This window comes from Puma concolor, chromosome D4, assembly GCF_028749965.1.
Source record: "Puma concolor isolate L17-30 chromosome D4, mPumCon1.1.hap2, whole genome shotgun sequence".
In the NCBI taxonomy this organism is placed as follows: domain Eukaryota; kingdom Metazoa; phylum Chordata; class Mammalia; order Carnivora; family Felidae; genus Puma; species Puma concolor.
The window spans coordinates 28,878,502-28,894,171 of NC_141679.1; the positions used below are offsets into that span (position 1 = coordinate 28,878,502).

Here is a 15,670-nt window from a genome sequence, read left to right on the forward strand (position 1 = left end):
TTTCAATTACATATTAAAATTTTGCCGCTATTGTTACTGCTGCCAAGCCATATTTAGCTGAGGAACAACGCTGAGTCCTGAATTATACACATGCTGACATCTGCACTGGGTTGTATGAACCACCCACCCAAAGCCACAGTGAGAAAGGAGAGCCTTGCTTCCGCCCATGGCTCCTCCTAGTCCCCACCTCCCCACCACCACTGCCTAATGCATTACTTTAGTGGATTTTCTAATGTTGAGTCACTCTTGAATCCCTGGGTTAAGCCTGATGTTGTCCTGATGCACCTTTGTTTTAAGTACTTCTGGACTTGATTTGTCAATATTTCATTAAGGATTTTTGTCCTCTGGGTCCATATACATATATAGTAATTCTTGTGAGAACAAGCTGAGGTTCCTGATGTATATGCCACCCCAATCCCAATGCTGACATAATTTTGAAAAATGATTGATATTTAACTATGCACTCTGGTCAGGCCCTAGGATAAATTAAAATCTTCTCCCCAAAATGAAAATTCAAAGTTAAGGGGTTGAGAAAAGTAGGTATTAATTTTTAAATCTTAACTCTGTTTCGTATGTGGCTTAGTCAACAGGTGACCACACCTTTCTGTTCAAACAATTATTGGTCATCCAAATCATCGCTCCCAAAAAATGCTCAATCTGAAGCTTCAGAAAAATTAAAAGACATAAGATTTCTAACTCAAAACTTATCCAAAGTAAGACAAAAGCTCTTCCATAACTGCCAGCCATTTAAGTACATGTAAATATACATTTAAATATAGAATATATATTAAATACGTCTATCTCTTTCACAAGAAAGGAAATGAATCACTACAGGATAATACATTAGGTTCAAATTATAAGCCAACCAAGACAAATTCTTAGCTAATCTCTGGACTTTTTGCCGCAAGTCGGTAGTTGCCAATTCCCTGGCTGGCAGACTTATAACTATATCTCTACTAGCTGCCGTCCATGAAAGAAGACAAATCAAAGTTGTTCTTTTCACATGTGGGTTTTTATTTTGAGCCCTTTACACTGAGCACAGAACCGCCTCTAGCGTCTGGATCTGTGACAAGCAGTTCACTGCTGTTCTTCTGGATGTGACTCAGGAGCTTTGCCTTTTGTTACTCATCACCATTGTTTCCACTTATTGTTCATTTAGGGCCCTTAATAGAAGGGACAAGGCAAAGAGAAGACAGCTTGCAGGGTCAAACCCACTACCTGCTTGCCTGGCTTTTCTGTACACAGGTGAGGTATTCCTGCACATCATCCGGGGACCCTAGAATGAGGGGAACTCGTTGGTGAATGGACTCTGGCTTCACATCCAGCACAGGCTGGGTGCCTGTGGTCGCCATGCCTCCCGCCTGCTCTATGATGTAGGACACGGGATTGCACTCGTACAGGAGCCGGAGCTGTGGAGAAACAGAGTTAGGTGGACAAGCTTGGCAAGCTGCCAAAAGTCCCATGCCACACCCCTAAAGCTCAGTGAAGGAATTACAACTGCTGAACTTCTGTCTCATTAGCATGAGCACACTGGGCACCCCAGCAGAGTGGGCTTCCTGAGGTCAGGGCCCTCCAGAAGGCTGGGTGCATCAGACGTTGTTCATCATCACATCTTTGGGGCACTGTTGGTCAGTATCTACCCATCTTGTGACCTTTGTGTTCATAGGAGACCTGTCTCCTTGTCTGGAAGTATGAGATCTAGATACTAGTTTCTTACAGTTTGGCAATGAAGCAAATTGACACTGAGGCCTGGTCAGGAGCCTCTGTACATGAGGCCTTATGACTAGGAAGGAGTCCCGCTTGGTTGGGATGGGAGGTCACCTGGAGAATACTAGGTAGCCTCTCAGGATAACCTCAGTGTCCAAGATCATATGGAGGAATTCCACATCTCAAGCATCAACTTGACAAGGTAGGTTGCTAGTATTTAAATGGTCTTTTCTCTTAGCCCCCGAGACTGAATTAACTTCTACTGCTTGCACTCCAATAGCACATCCCTCTTCATATATTTGTCACACTGAGCTCTGTTTAGTAACTGCCTTCCTCCTTATATGCTCACCCTTGAAGGCAGGAACAGAGTCTGTCTTGGTTGGTCATTGGCTTTGAATCCGGCATTCCAATAATTCAAATTGCACACACTGGGAGACATATATACATGTGGCTAGTTGTTGCTGTGCCCCAAGAATACAGTAGACCTGTGTTTTGATGTGTCTACTTACCTATGATTTCTGTGATTGGCTAAAAAACAGACACGTTTCCATGGGAGGGTCTATTCAAGATAGATGCACTTGGATCATAAGATTCCCACCTAATAATACAAGTATTTTGGGGTTTGTGTCATAAAGTAGCAGTAAGATCTTCCAGGAGCTACCTTTGTAGAAATATTGAATAAGTTCTGACCAGTTCTTATTCTAGAGTTTGGGAACTCTCTAGGGGCTTCATAGGTAGACTTCAGGTGATCTGTGAACCCCCTAAAGACGTATGTAGTGTGTATGTTTATGTGCATTTTTTTTTCTGGAAAGTGAGTCCATACTCTTCATTAGATTTTTAAAGGATCCTTAATCTAGAATCAGGTGGTGCTGAAGCTACAGGTCAGGCACAATATGTAGAAAGTGGTAGATGAACACAGTTGACTCATGGTGAGTTACGGGCATGAGGAAAAGGGGAAGTGAAGGCCAGTGAAAATTGCCAACAACAACAATTTTCATCTCTCCCACAGCCTCAAATTCATTAATGGGAAATAGCCCTCATTTCTCTTCCACATGCCCACTCACAAATGGACGTGAAAAGGACAGAGCAGTAACTTAAAAGCAGACATGAAGAGAAAGGGAACTCCAACTGGCTTACTGATCAGAGCCAGTGGACAAAAGAGAATTACCTTGCCCTTAGGACTTTTCTGGTTCGCTGGGTATAGGAAGATCCCTCCATACACCAGGGTGCGGTGCACATCAGCCACCATGGAGCCCACGTATCTGGCCCCATAGGGAGCACTGCCATCCTAAAAGGCAGAGAGAGGAGATAAGATGCTCATCTGAATTAGATACTCCATTACCCAGGTATCCTGGTTTAGGAAGTTTGCAACGCACGGGAAATTAACTATTAAAGGCTTCTAAGGAAAGAGGGAGACCCCAAAAGCATTTAGGCTTGGATTAGACAGCAAGAGAAATTCACCCAACAAAACAAATTGAAATGCAATAAAAACAGGCACTGTAGGTGATTCCAAACCCTGAGTATTAGATCCAATGCAAAATCTGCAATATGCTCTCCTAGGTAACAACATGAGTAGCCATGCTCAGAAATCTTGTATAAACTCAGCTCAATAAATAATTTTCAGGGGCACCTGGGCGGCTCAGTCAGTTAAGTGTCCAAATCTTGATTTTGGCTCAAGTCATTATCTACGGTTTATTAGACTGAGCCCCATGCTAACATGGGGCCTGCTTGGGATTTTCTCTCTTTCTCTCTCTCTCTCTCAAAATAAATAAATAAACATTAAAACAATTTTTTTTCAGCATCTTCTTTATGCCAGGCACCAGGCTGGGCCCCAAGGAGGCCAAAATTGGGAAGACAGTCCCAAGGAAATCACCAACTAAAGGGGGAGACTAGCATACATAAATGAATAAAAATAAATGAATTTACAATTCAATGGTAAGAAGATGAATAATCCAATGTTACAAAAAAATGAAAAGCTTACCTTATACCATATGACAAATTAACTCAAAGTGGATAGATGACCTAAACATAAGAACTAAAACTCTAAAACTCTTAGAAAATATCAAGACTTTTTGGGGAAGAGACTTGAAAGAAATGGTATTAAAATTATCTGCCAAAGTAAACCTGAACATTTATGAAAATGAAGAACAAGAGAAACATATGTATCTCTACCAAATCTAAGAACATATAGTGAAATAACAATGCTTACATATTCAAAGAAGAAATGCAAACACCAAACAGTAGATCAGAATAGAGCATGGTCCTGGGTCTAAAGATAGACAAGAAATTCATTTATGGTAAACATGACCTTCCAATCAACATGGAAGAGCACTATATAGAGAGCAGCACTGGGCTAGCTGCTTAGAAAACAGGTGTGTAAGACTCCTACCCTCATTCCTGACAACCAAATTACTTCAAGATGGAGAGACACTTAAAAGGAGAAACTCACAAATAATTTAGAATAAGGCTGTCCAGTGAAATTCTCTGTGATGATGAAAATGCTTTTTATTACCACTGTTCAACATGGCAGCCCCTGACCACATGTGGCTGTTGAGCTCTGGCAATGAGACTAGTATAGATGAAAATGGAATTTTACATGTTATTTAATGGTAATTAATTTAAATTTAAATAGCCATATGTGGGTAGTAGCTATGTATTGGACAGCACAGAAGAAGGAAACATGAGTACATTAATTTATAATTTGGTACACAAAATCCATTAGATATAACAAAAAATAAATATATAGAAAAGACCCTGAATAGCCAAAGCAATCTTGAAAAAGAAAACCAAAGCAGGGGGCATCACAATCCCAGACTTCAAGCTATACTACAAAGCTGTAACCATCAAGAAAGTATGGTACTGGCACAAGAACAAACACTCAGATCGATGGAACAGAACAGAGAACCCAGAAATGGACCCACAAATGTGTGGCCAACTGATCTTTGACAAAGCAGGAAAGAATATCCAACAGAATAAAGACAGTCTCTTCAGCAAATGGTGCTGGGAAAACTGGACAGCGACATGCAGAAGAATGAACCTGGACCACTTTGTTACACCATACACAAAAATAAACTCAAAATGGATGAAAGATCTCAATGTAAGACAGGAAGCCATCAAAATCCTCGAGGAGAAAGCAGGCAAAAACCTCTTTGATCTTGGCTGCAGCAACTTCTTACTCAACACATCTCCGGAGGCAAGGGAAACAAAAGCAAAATGAACTACTGGGACCTCATCAAAATAAAAAGCTTCTGCACAGTGAAGGAAACAATCAGCAAAACTAAAAGGCAACTGACAGAATGGGAGAAGATATTTGCAGATGACATATCAGATAAAGGGTCAGTATCCAAAATCTATAAAGAACTTATCAAACTCAACACCCGAAAAACAAATAATCCAGTGAAGAAATGGGCAAAAGACATGAATAGACAATTCTCCAAAGAAGACATCCAGATGGCCAACTGACACATGAAAAAATGCTCAACATCACTCATCATCAGGGAAATACAAATCAAAACCACAATGAAATGCCACCTTACACCTGTCAGAATGGCTAACATTAACAACTCAGGCAACAACAGATATTGGTGAGGATGCGGAGAAAGAGGATCTCTTTTGCATTGTTGGTGGCAATGCAAGCTGGTGCAGCCACTCTGGAAAATAGTATGGACATTCCTCAAAAAACTAACAATAGAACTACCCTACACCCAGCAATTGCACTACCAGGCATTTATCCACGGGATACAGGGGTGCTGTTTCGAAGGGACACATGCACCCCCATGTTTATAACAGCACTATCAACAATAGCCAAAGTATGGAAAGAGCCCAAATGTCCATTAACAGATGAATGGATAAAGAAGTTGTGGTATATATATACAATGGAGTATCACTCAGCAATCAAAAAGAATGAAATCTTGCCATTTGCAACTATGTGGATGGAAGTGGAGGGTATTATGCTAAGTGAAATTAGCCAGAGAAGGACAAATATCATATGACTTCACTCATATGAGGACTTTAAGAGACAAAACAGATGAACCTAAGGGAAGGGAAACAAAAATAATATAAAAACAGGGAGGGGTACAAAACATAAGAGACTCATAAATATGGAGAACAAACTCAGGGTTACTGGAGGGATTGTGGGAGGGGGGATGGGCTAAATGGGTAAGGAGCACTAAGGAATCTACTCCTGAAATCAATCACTATATGATAAATAATTTTGATGTAAATTTTAAAAAATAATCAATAAATAAAATAAAAAATAAATAAATATAACATGAAATTGTAAGCATCTCTATAGGATCAAAAGTTGAAAGTCCCGATATATTTCTAATATGAATAACACACAAAGGCTATTTTCTTTCATTTACTAAGAGCGTATACAAAGCAACAAGAAAAAGATAAATAATACTAATTAAATATTTGAAAAGATAGAAATAGGCATTTTACCAAGACAAAAGTAGATGCTCAATAAATACAAGGAAACATGTATGACATAAATCATAATTAATTACACACTAGTCAAGCCACAAGGTTCATTGTTTACCATCAGATGGACAGAAAGTTTTAAAGATTCACCATATCTAGCACCATCAGGGATGCAGGGAAACGGGTACTCTTTCATATGGCACCAGAGACTAAATCGATGCAACTTTTGTGGAAGAGTATTTGATAACATTAACATGTTAAGTGCTCATATACTTTGATCCAGTAACCCCAGTAAGCAATGTGCTGTGCACATCTACTTGCACGAGGTTACGAGTGTACACATTTGGGCATCTCCATTGCAGCTCTGGGTCTCCTGGTGGAAAATCAGAGGCAAGCAAAGCTTTTCTCCATAAGGAATTAGCTCATTCTGTCCTCTCAACACAAGGCTGGGCAGCCTCTTCAGTCAATGCCACAAATCTGTCTGTGCTTGTGTAGAACAATCTTCAAGTCATGAAAGAGAAAATCAGGTGAGACTAATATGCTCTACCTGATCTGCTGAAGGGGAGGAGGGGTAGATATGGAGATGGGTGTGCATAATCCCTCCTGCCATCCCAGCTCAAAGAATAGAAGCAACACTGAACAGTGGTCATCCCTGGAAAGAACAACTTGGCTGCGGGTATGGGAGGGGGGAGACTTTTGCTTTTAATTTTGTATATTTCTGTAAGTTTTACATTTCCTCATCTTAGATCACATTTTAAAATTGAAGTAAAATTCACATCAGATAAAATTAACAACTTTAAAGTGCATAATTCAGTGGTATTTAGTACACATTCATAATGTTGTGCAACAATGACTGTCAGGTTACAGAACATTTCCATCACCCAAAGGAAAACCCTACACCCATTAAGTAGTCCCTGCCATCCCCTCCCTCAGCCCCTGGCAACCACTAATCTGACTATACATTAACCTTGTCCTTGCATCTGGCTCCTTCTGCTCAGCATAAATGTTTCTGAGATTCACCCATGCTATGGTATGCAACAGTACTTCACTCCTTTTTGTGACTGAATAATATTACCGTGTATGGATGTACCATCACTTATTCATCCATTCTTCAGTTGATGGACATTGAATTGTTTCCACCTTTGGTTATTATAAATAACGTTGCTATGAACATTTGTGTATAAGGTGGGGCTTTGTGTGTGTGTGTGTGTGTGTGTGTGTGTGTGTGTGTGTGTTTAAATACCTGTTTTCAGTTATCCGGGGTATATACATAAGAGCACAATTGTTGGGTCAAACCGCAATTCTATGTTTAACTTTTGAGATATATTACTTTTTAAATTTTGTTAACAAGAATAGAAATCAGAGTTTCAGTCAAGTAGAAACATTGCAAACTATTTATTGCCTTCTTTTTTGGACCTTTCTTTTTTGTTTTTGTTTTTGTTTTGTTTTTAATTTTTATTTCTTTATTTGGGGGGGCATGAATGAGAGAGGGGCAGAGAGAGAGAGAATCCCATGAGGAGCAGAGAGAGAAAGAGAGCAGGAGAGAGAAAAAATCCCATGCTGACAGCACAGAGCCCAAAGCGGGGCTTGAGCTCACCTGATGAGGGGCTGTAGCTCATGAGATCATGACCTGAGATGAAGTTGGATGCTTAACTGACTGAGCCACTCAGGTAACCCTGGGCCTTCCTTTATTTAAAAATAGTAAAAAGTACTTAATAAAATAAAGCAACAGCTTCAAGCCGACGCCCATCAGGCCAACCTCTCCTGCTTTCATCTCTGCCCCTCTCTCTTCACAGAGAATTTTTGAGGAAGGGGGCGCAGATTATTTTCCCTAATTTTCTTTTAATTTCTTTAAGGGATCACTGCAAACCTCCACAACAGCCAGGAGGATGCCCCCCACCCTGTTGAGTGTATTCCCATTTGTCCAAAGTCAAAATTCCTTTTTGTATATTTAGGTAGAAATTCTGGGATCCAACTCTAGGTTTCATTCTGTTCTTCTGATCAGTCAGAATTGGACGCTCCCAAGACCATCCGGCACTTGAGTCAAAATGATCATTGTTTTTACATCCAGAAGAAAGTACCTCCCTGGACTCTCAAGCATTGCCTGAGAAAATTATCAAGCATTCACACTAGTTTCCAGCCATTGCATGTAGACTAAACTTTCTGAAGCCAGAAAGCGACTTTCCCTAACAACTAATCCCTAGTCTTCAGTTTATGGAACTTGTAAGGGATTTTATGTAAAAGTAAGCAAGCAAAACCAAAACCTCCTATAGGCAAAACAATGCCTTTTATGCTAAGAACAGATACATAGTAAATCTCAGGTTTCACATTAAAGGGCAACTGGAGGATTCTGGAGATTTGCTTTATATTGGGGAATAGGTACCTTCCTTTGCTGTTTAAAAGGGTCTCATCTTTGAATCCATATAGAAATATTGGTTAATATGTTGGGCTCAGCAGTCTACCATTTCTGTTATAAGTGAACACTGACTTTTTAATTCCAATGACATGCCCCAGAGTTTGGTGAGAGAGGGTCCCACTTGTAAACAAGCTTGAGCCCCTCTTCCAACTTAGACCAGAATTTACACTTCTGGTCTAGAAATTCTTTGACTCTGCTCCCATGCCTGTCTTAAAAGCTCTCTTAGTATGGTGGACATACTGAATGGAGTGTTTGGGCTGCATTAACGGCCACATGAAGTCTAGAACGTGGTAATCCCTTTGAGAGACAAAAAACGTCCTAAAGCTTGGGGTAAACACAAGGCCCTGATATTAGGGCATATGAATGGGACTTTCAAATAGAATTAATTATTCCATCTAAAATGGTATGACCAGAATCTACATAGGTGGTAGCTCAGTAAACAAATGACTTGAGAAGTTCAGGCCTGAATCCTGAATTTTGAAAATGTAGTCTGTCTTCTTCATAAACAATGTCTCCTAAAAAAACTAACTGGGGAATATTATCTTTAGTAGGTAACTTTAGCTGTAAAAGACTTTGGTCATTTATGAAGAAAGTCAGAGTCAGTCATTCTCATACCAACCAGAGCCATAATCAGTGGCACCGACCTCTGTCAGCCAGGCTCCCAAAGCCACCACCCAAACAGGGATCCAGTGAGGCAGCATTCTCCCTGCTACTGTGTTAGGCTTCCTTCACTCACCTCTGGAAATTTCTTCTTCTGCACATATTCCAAAGTGGCAGCATCAAAATACTTGGCATAGCCCTCATTGAGACTGAAAATCTTTCCTTTCTTTTTTATCTTGACATCTTTTTCCACCAGGATAAATTCACCGAGAGCCTAGAAAGATGAAGAGAAACACCTGGAAGAAGAGAGAAACCAGGAAACAGAAGCCGACAGCACACTGCCGAACAATCAGGGAGCATCAGAAAATGTGGGACTGCTGGAGAAAATGTGGGACTGCTGGAGAACATTCCTTGGTAATGTGCACTGCCTGCCCAGTTACTCATTTATAGGAAAGCTTGCAGTATTTATCCCCCAAGTTCTCATCCCCAGTTAATTCCTAATGTTTCAAGGGAGTTTTGGGCCATAGACAATGAGAGGAAGAAGTTTCACGGATTGAATTTGTCATAAGGGTGGGCGATGCAGTTCCCCTACCAATGGGTGGTCCATTTATGTAAATGACTCAGTCTTAGAAACCATTAAAAGTTCCTGATATCCCAGTGACTCTTACACAAGTTAAGGAGGAAATCCCTTCCATCAGAAACTGTATTCACTTGGCATAAGGAGTAAAATGGATAAAAAATTTTAAAATCTTCAGAATCATTAATAAAAATGTGGCAGTGCCCCCACTGTGGTTGCTCTGCGGGATACCCCTGGTGTACCCCTTTATCTGAGTGCTGGTATTATAAGGACATCCCTCAGGTACCTGTTTATCTGAGTACTTATGGATGTGATTAGGTGGTTTCAGGTACCACTTTGAAAGGCTAGGTATCTCTCTAAGTCACTAAGAGGAAAACCAGGCTTGGAAATGTAATCAGCTTTAATGAACTTCAAAGACTAAGAAAGTGAAAATCCCCCACGATGACAGCTCACAGCTGGCAGCTAGATTAGAAGGAATTTACCTTCCAAGAGTATAAAGAGGCAAGACCATGTTGACCATGTCTGAAATAAGACAATGATAAGAATACTCAACAGCCACAAAAGTAACTAAGCATCCCTTTCTTCTGTATGTGATGACTGCTTCTTTCCCAATGAATCTCTACCCTCACTTTAATCTTCCCACCTCCTAGATAAAAATTATTGATATACAATCATTAATTGTGCCCACTTCTAGACAACTCCCAAACCAGAACTAACCCTCTCTTTCTTGAATCCTCCTGAGATCAAGCAAAAGCCCACTTGCTATATAGTTAAGTCCATCCCAACTCCCTCCTACCACGACACTCTACTGTTCCTCTAGAACACATCCTCTCTTGTTCAGTAAACCCAACTTCTTTTTATTAGAGGAAAGTTCTTGGTGGTTTTTAGTTCATGAAATTTAATAACTTGCTGTGGACATTTGTTGCTTTGGAACAGCCCAGTGTGGAGTAATACTTCCTAAAAGCAGCCTGACTCCCTTTGAAGAACTAACTCTCCTCAGTGGATGCCAGTCTAGGAAGACTAGACTGAGCCTCCTCTAGCTCAGTTCATGCATTTGACTTATCTTGGCAAATTAAATTCTCCTCCCTGGCAAGTGAACCTGGAGTGAGAGACACAGAATCAGAGGTAGTGTCCAAAACAGACTGGCCAAGCTGCAAGCCCATTCCTGTGACTCCTGCTTCCTGGTCCTCAAGACCTGCCCATTTCAGCTTGCGTTTTGAGCTTTACCATTAATGCAGTAACATCCTTTACTTAATTGGGAAGAACATGTATGTTAGAGGCAGTCCTACAAACCCAGCTGTCCGATAGGGTAGTCACTTAAGTTAGTTAAAATAAAATAAAATTTAAAACCCAGTTTCTTAATCACACTAAGCACGTTACAAGTATTCAATAGCCACATGGGGCCAGTGGCTACCAAATTGGACAGCACAGATTATAGAACATATCCATGGTCACAGAAAGTTCTACTGGATGGTGCTGCTCTAAAAAGTCCATGTTACTATCTAGACATTGGCAACATTATGATTTTTTAAATCATTGTATTCCCATAAGCCAAAAAGGTTTAACACATTTTTAGATTAGAAACTCCTTAAGGACAGGGTCTGGGTTGATAGGACAGACCCCTAAGAACCCTTCAAATGCCCTCCATTACACAAAAGTCTTTAACGTTTTTTGATGTTGGTGTTGGCTCACCAACTAGACTCTGGCCCCAAAAAGCAAGTATTAAGAATGACCAGAAAATTATCCCAGGGGACTGGAATTAAAGCACAGAGGCACATGGAGTCCTAAGTACTGATGCTGCCATATTGGTACATACAGGGTCAAGCATGAAGAGATCTACTCCCTGCCCAGTGGAAAGAGCCACGAGGGTTGCACTGCCATAGAGGGCATAGCCCGCAGCCACAATATTTCGGCCTGGCTGCAAAGCATCCTTTTCAGAAGGCTCGTCGTCTGAGGTCTGCGGAAGAGAAAAGAGGAACATGGTGTGTTATTGTCTCTGGACAGAACCCTTTGCCAGAGGCCGCTGGCACTGAAGGAAGTGCAGTTCTCAGCATTTTGAGCTGAAGCACATGCACCTGGAGGGAATGAGCTGCCATATTAATGAACGGTTCTACCTGAGTCATTTTGCAAAGGCCATTCTTGGACTTCTCCCTGGTTTCTGAACACATTCGTCTGCATCCTGCCAAGAAATCACTCAAGATGCTAAAACCACAGCCTCTCTTCATAGTCATAAGCAAGAGGGAAAAATCTTTATCAACTCCATTGTGTAAATGAAGCACTCAGAATCTAAATGTTTGGATAACTCACCCGACATCAAGAAGCCTCAGAGGTGGAGCCAAACCCAGGCAGCCTGGCCCAGGGCTCTTCCCTGTTCCATGTGCTGTACCTTGAAGGCCTAGTCCTTGCCTGCCCCCCACCTCCATCCCCACACACAATGAGCCCACGTCTATAGTTCGGAACATTTTCTTCAGGAAGCCTCCCCCTTTGCCATGGCAGCAATGCAGGTGTGAGTGAGAATTCAGAGACAGGACAGGTGGGGATGCCAAGGAAGAAGCAACAAATATTCTTGATGGAGGGACAGAGCTGCAGCTGAGACTCTATTTCATAACCCAGTTTCCCCCATACCTCTCAAAGGTTCCTTCCCTCCCCACGTCCTTATGCTCTAAAAGGCAAGTTTATCAAAACTTATGAGTTTGGTGGGGCATCTGGGTGGCTCAGTCGGTTAAGTGTCCAACTTCAGCTCAGGTCATGATCTCATGGTTGGTAAGTTTAGGCCCTGCATTGGGCTCTGTGCTGACAGCTCATTGCCTGGAGCCTGCTTCAGATTCTCTCTCTCTCTCTCTCTCTCTCTCTCTCTCTCTCTCTCAAAAATAAACATTTAAAAAATTTCTTAAAAATAAAATAAAAGAGAAGAGATGGAGGTCAAGAGAGGTACCCACACAACATCTTGAAACCAGTGAGTGATAAAGCTGGGACAGACCCACATCTCCCAATGCTAAGCCAGCATCCTTCATCCTTCAACACTGTCACAGAACATGGGGCTAGTCTGACCTTTACAAACAATATCCTAACAACTTGATTATAATTACCAAACCTTACCCTTCTTTAAAACTGGCATGTTGGGGCGCCTGGGTGGTGCAGTCGGTTAAGCGTCCGACTTCAGCCAGGTCACGATCTCACGGTCCGTGAGTTCGAGTCCCGCGTCAGGCTCTGGGCTGATGGCTCAGAGCCTGGAGCCGGTTTCCGATTCTGTGTCTCCCTCTCTCTCTGCCCCTCCCCCGTTCATGCTCTGTCTTTCTCTGTCCCAAAAAATAAAATAAAAAACGTTGAAAAAAAAAATTTAAAAATAAATAAATAAATAAATAAATAAATAAATAAATAATTTTAAAAAAATTAAAAAAAAAACTGGCATGTTCCTTTTAATAATTTTTCCTTTTCCCATCTTACATTCTTTCAAATAACTTTTTTTTTTTTTGCAAATAATTACATTTCCATCTGACTTGGACACATATTCAATAAATTGGCCTTACTTCCAGATTTACTGGTCACATACAGATTCTGAGAACCAGACCCCAGAGCAGATTCTCAAAGTGGAACAGCAGCATCAGTATCCCCAAGGATCTTGTTAGGAGAGCAAATATTTGTCCCCCCTCCTCCCCCAATCTGGCTAGGCCCACAGAATCAGAAACTCTGGGCCTCCAGAGTCAAGCTTCCAGGTGATTCTGAAACATGCTAGTTTGGGAACCACAGCTTTAAAGAATGAGCTCTAAAGACTTTTCAGAAAATTGAAAGGTTTTTAATTAAAACTTTTAGTCTTCACCATTGATGCTCCTAAAACACCTCCATTCGGCCATCAGAAGGACCACATTTTCTGTGTATGAAACTAGGGTTCCTTCCCACTGATTTTTCCCTGACCAGAGGCTGTTCTATCTTTGAGCTGTGATCCTGTAGCCCCTGCACAGGGTAGCACCCTCTCCGTGGCCCTCTGGCCTCTTCCCCATGGCTGGAGGAGAACCACTGCTTCCCCCTGGCTTCACTAGCTTTTAATAACAGGCAGAACTCTCTGGTCTAAAGAAATAACAAAAAAGGGGCGCCTGGGTGGCTTGGTCAGTTAAGTGTCCAACTTTGGCTCAGGTCATGATCTCACGGTCCATGGGTTCAAGCCCTGCATCGGGCTCTGTGCGGACAGCTCAGAGCCTGGAGCCTGTTTCAGATTCTGTGTCTCCCTCTCTCTGTGACCCTCCCCTGTTCATGCTCTGTCTCTCTCTGTCTCAAAAATAAATAAACGTTAAAAAAAAATTTAAGAAATAACAAAAAATACATTCCAGATCCCAAAACTTCCCTCTAGCCATTGCCCTATCTCTGTCTTCATGTAGATCCTGGAGTCTGAAATGCCTGTCTACAGTAGCTGTCTTTCTTCTCCTGCTACCACCGCAGGCTACCAGCTGTCCACTCTATCAGGAGCACACTGTCCAGTCCTCCTGACCCTACCCCTGGGCAATGTTGGGTCCCTTGACTACTGTCACCTTCTTAGGTGAGAGACATGGGTCTCTTCTAAGCATCTGTCCACTTCCCTCTTTTCTGGACTGCAATATTGTGATTTATAAGAAATATGTATTTGCTCCTTCAGATGACCAAAATGCATTTCTCCTATATATTTGGTTTTTGCCCACAGTACCTGGCTCACAACTTCCAAAACACTCAGACTTTCCTAAGTGTTGAGAGTGATGAAGGTGTCTTTGTCATGATGATGAGTGACTTTGGGACAGCACCTAAGGAGGAGGGCTGGTTGCCCAGAGAATCAACCATGTGATCACGTGATTAGAAGGCTGGACCTTTCTTCTTCACCCTCTGACCTCCTGGAGAGGTGAGGAGATGGAGATTGAATCAATTGCCAATGGCCAGTGATTTAATCAACCATGCCTATGTAATGAAGCCTCCATAAAACCCAAAAAGGACAAGGTTTGAAGAACTTCTGGATTGGTAAACATCTGGAGATACAAGGAAAGTGGTGTACCTGGAGAGGACAGGGAAGTTCTGCACCCTTTCCCGCTTACCCTGCCCTAGGGATCTCTTCCATCTGGCTGTTCCTGAGTTATATCCTTTAATAATAAACTGGTGATCTAACAACATGTTTCTCTGAGTTCTGTGGGCTGCTCTAGCAAATTAATCAAACCTGAGGAAGGGGTCTTGGGAACCTCTGATTTGTAACCAGTCAGAAGCACAGGAAAAACCTGGGCTCTCGACTGGCATCTGAATTGAGTTGCTGGCAGGGGCGGCGGGGAGAGTCATTGGAACTTTCAATCTATAGCATGTTGGTCAGAAGTACAGGCTTGCCTTGTAGAACTGAGCCCTTAAACCCTGGAATCTGATGCTATCTCCGGATAGATAGTGTCAGAATCGAGTTGATTTCTTGGACACCTGCTGGTGTCTGAGAATTGCTTGATGCTATGTGGGGACCCCATGGCATCCCCATGTTGGAACTGGGTCCAGGAACCTTTCATGGACTTCTTTTGAACTCTCTAGGTGTGCCTTCTCATTTGCTTTTGCCATCCCCTATTCTTCCAATCCCTTAATGCAGGTACTCCTCCTGGTTCTCTGCAGTGCAAAATGGACTTTCTTAACTGCCACCCTATCCAATGTGGAGACTCTGAATTGCTGTGAGACAGAAAAATTTAATGAGGTCTGGGGTAGATGCCTGACCCAAACTGCCCCAATCACAGTCTACCCAGAAATCCAGATTTGGGGCTAGAACACTCTGGTTTATGTCAACTTGGGAGCTGTGGGATGGCACCTTTCTTCTGCCATTGGCCAAAGAAGCAGAGAAAACTTGGTTCACAGAGAGAAGGAATGAACTGGCCACGTGGCAGGAAGGCAAGATAAGAGACTCTTTTCTGGTCCTAGCTTTCCCTGAGGCCGGCCATATTCCTACCTTGGAGTTTCCTAAT

General features: G+C 41.9%; 1 protein-coding gene across 1 annotated transcript in view; it reads right to left on the bottom strand.

Moving 5' to 3' along the window:
* Positions 1-990: 990 nt before the first annotated feature.
* The window catches only part of FBP2 (fructose-bisphosphatase 2), a 29,562-nt gene continuing 14,882 nt past the window's right edge, over positions 991-15,670 (bottom strand). The window contains exons 4-7 of the mRNA XM_086685150.1: positions 11,539-11,679; positions 9,282-9,419; positions 2,876-2,995; positions 991-1,409 (exon numbers count right to left, since the gene is read on the bottom strand). Of these exons, the coding sequence (XP_086541276.1) occupies positions 1,215-1,409; positions 2,876-2,995; positions 9,282-9,419; positions 11,539-11,679 (594 nt within the window). The 3' untranslated portion in view covers positions 991-1,214. The remainder of the gene's footprint in view (positions 1,410-2,875; positions 2,996-9,281; positions 9,420-11,538; positions 11,680-15,670) is intronic.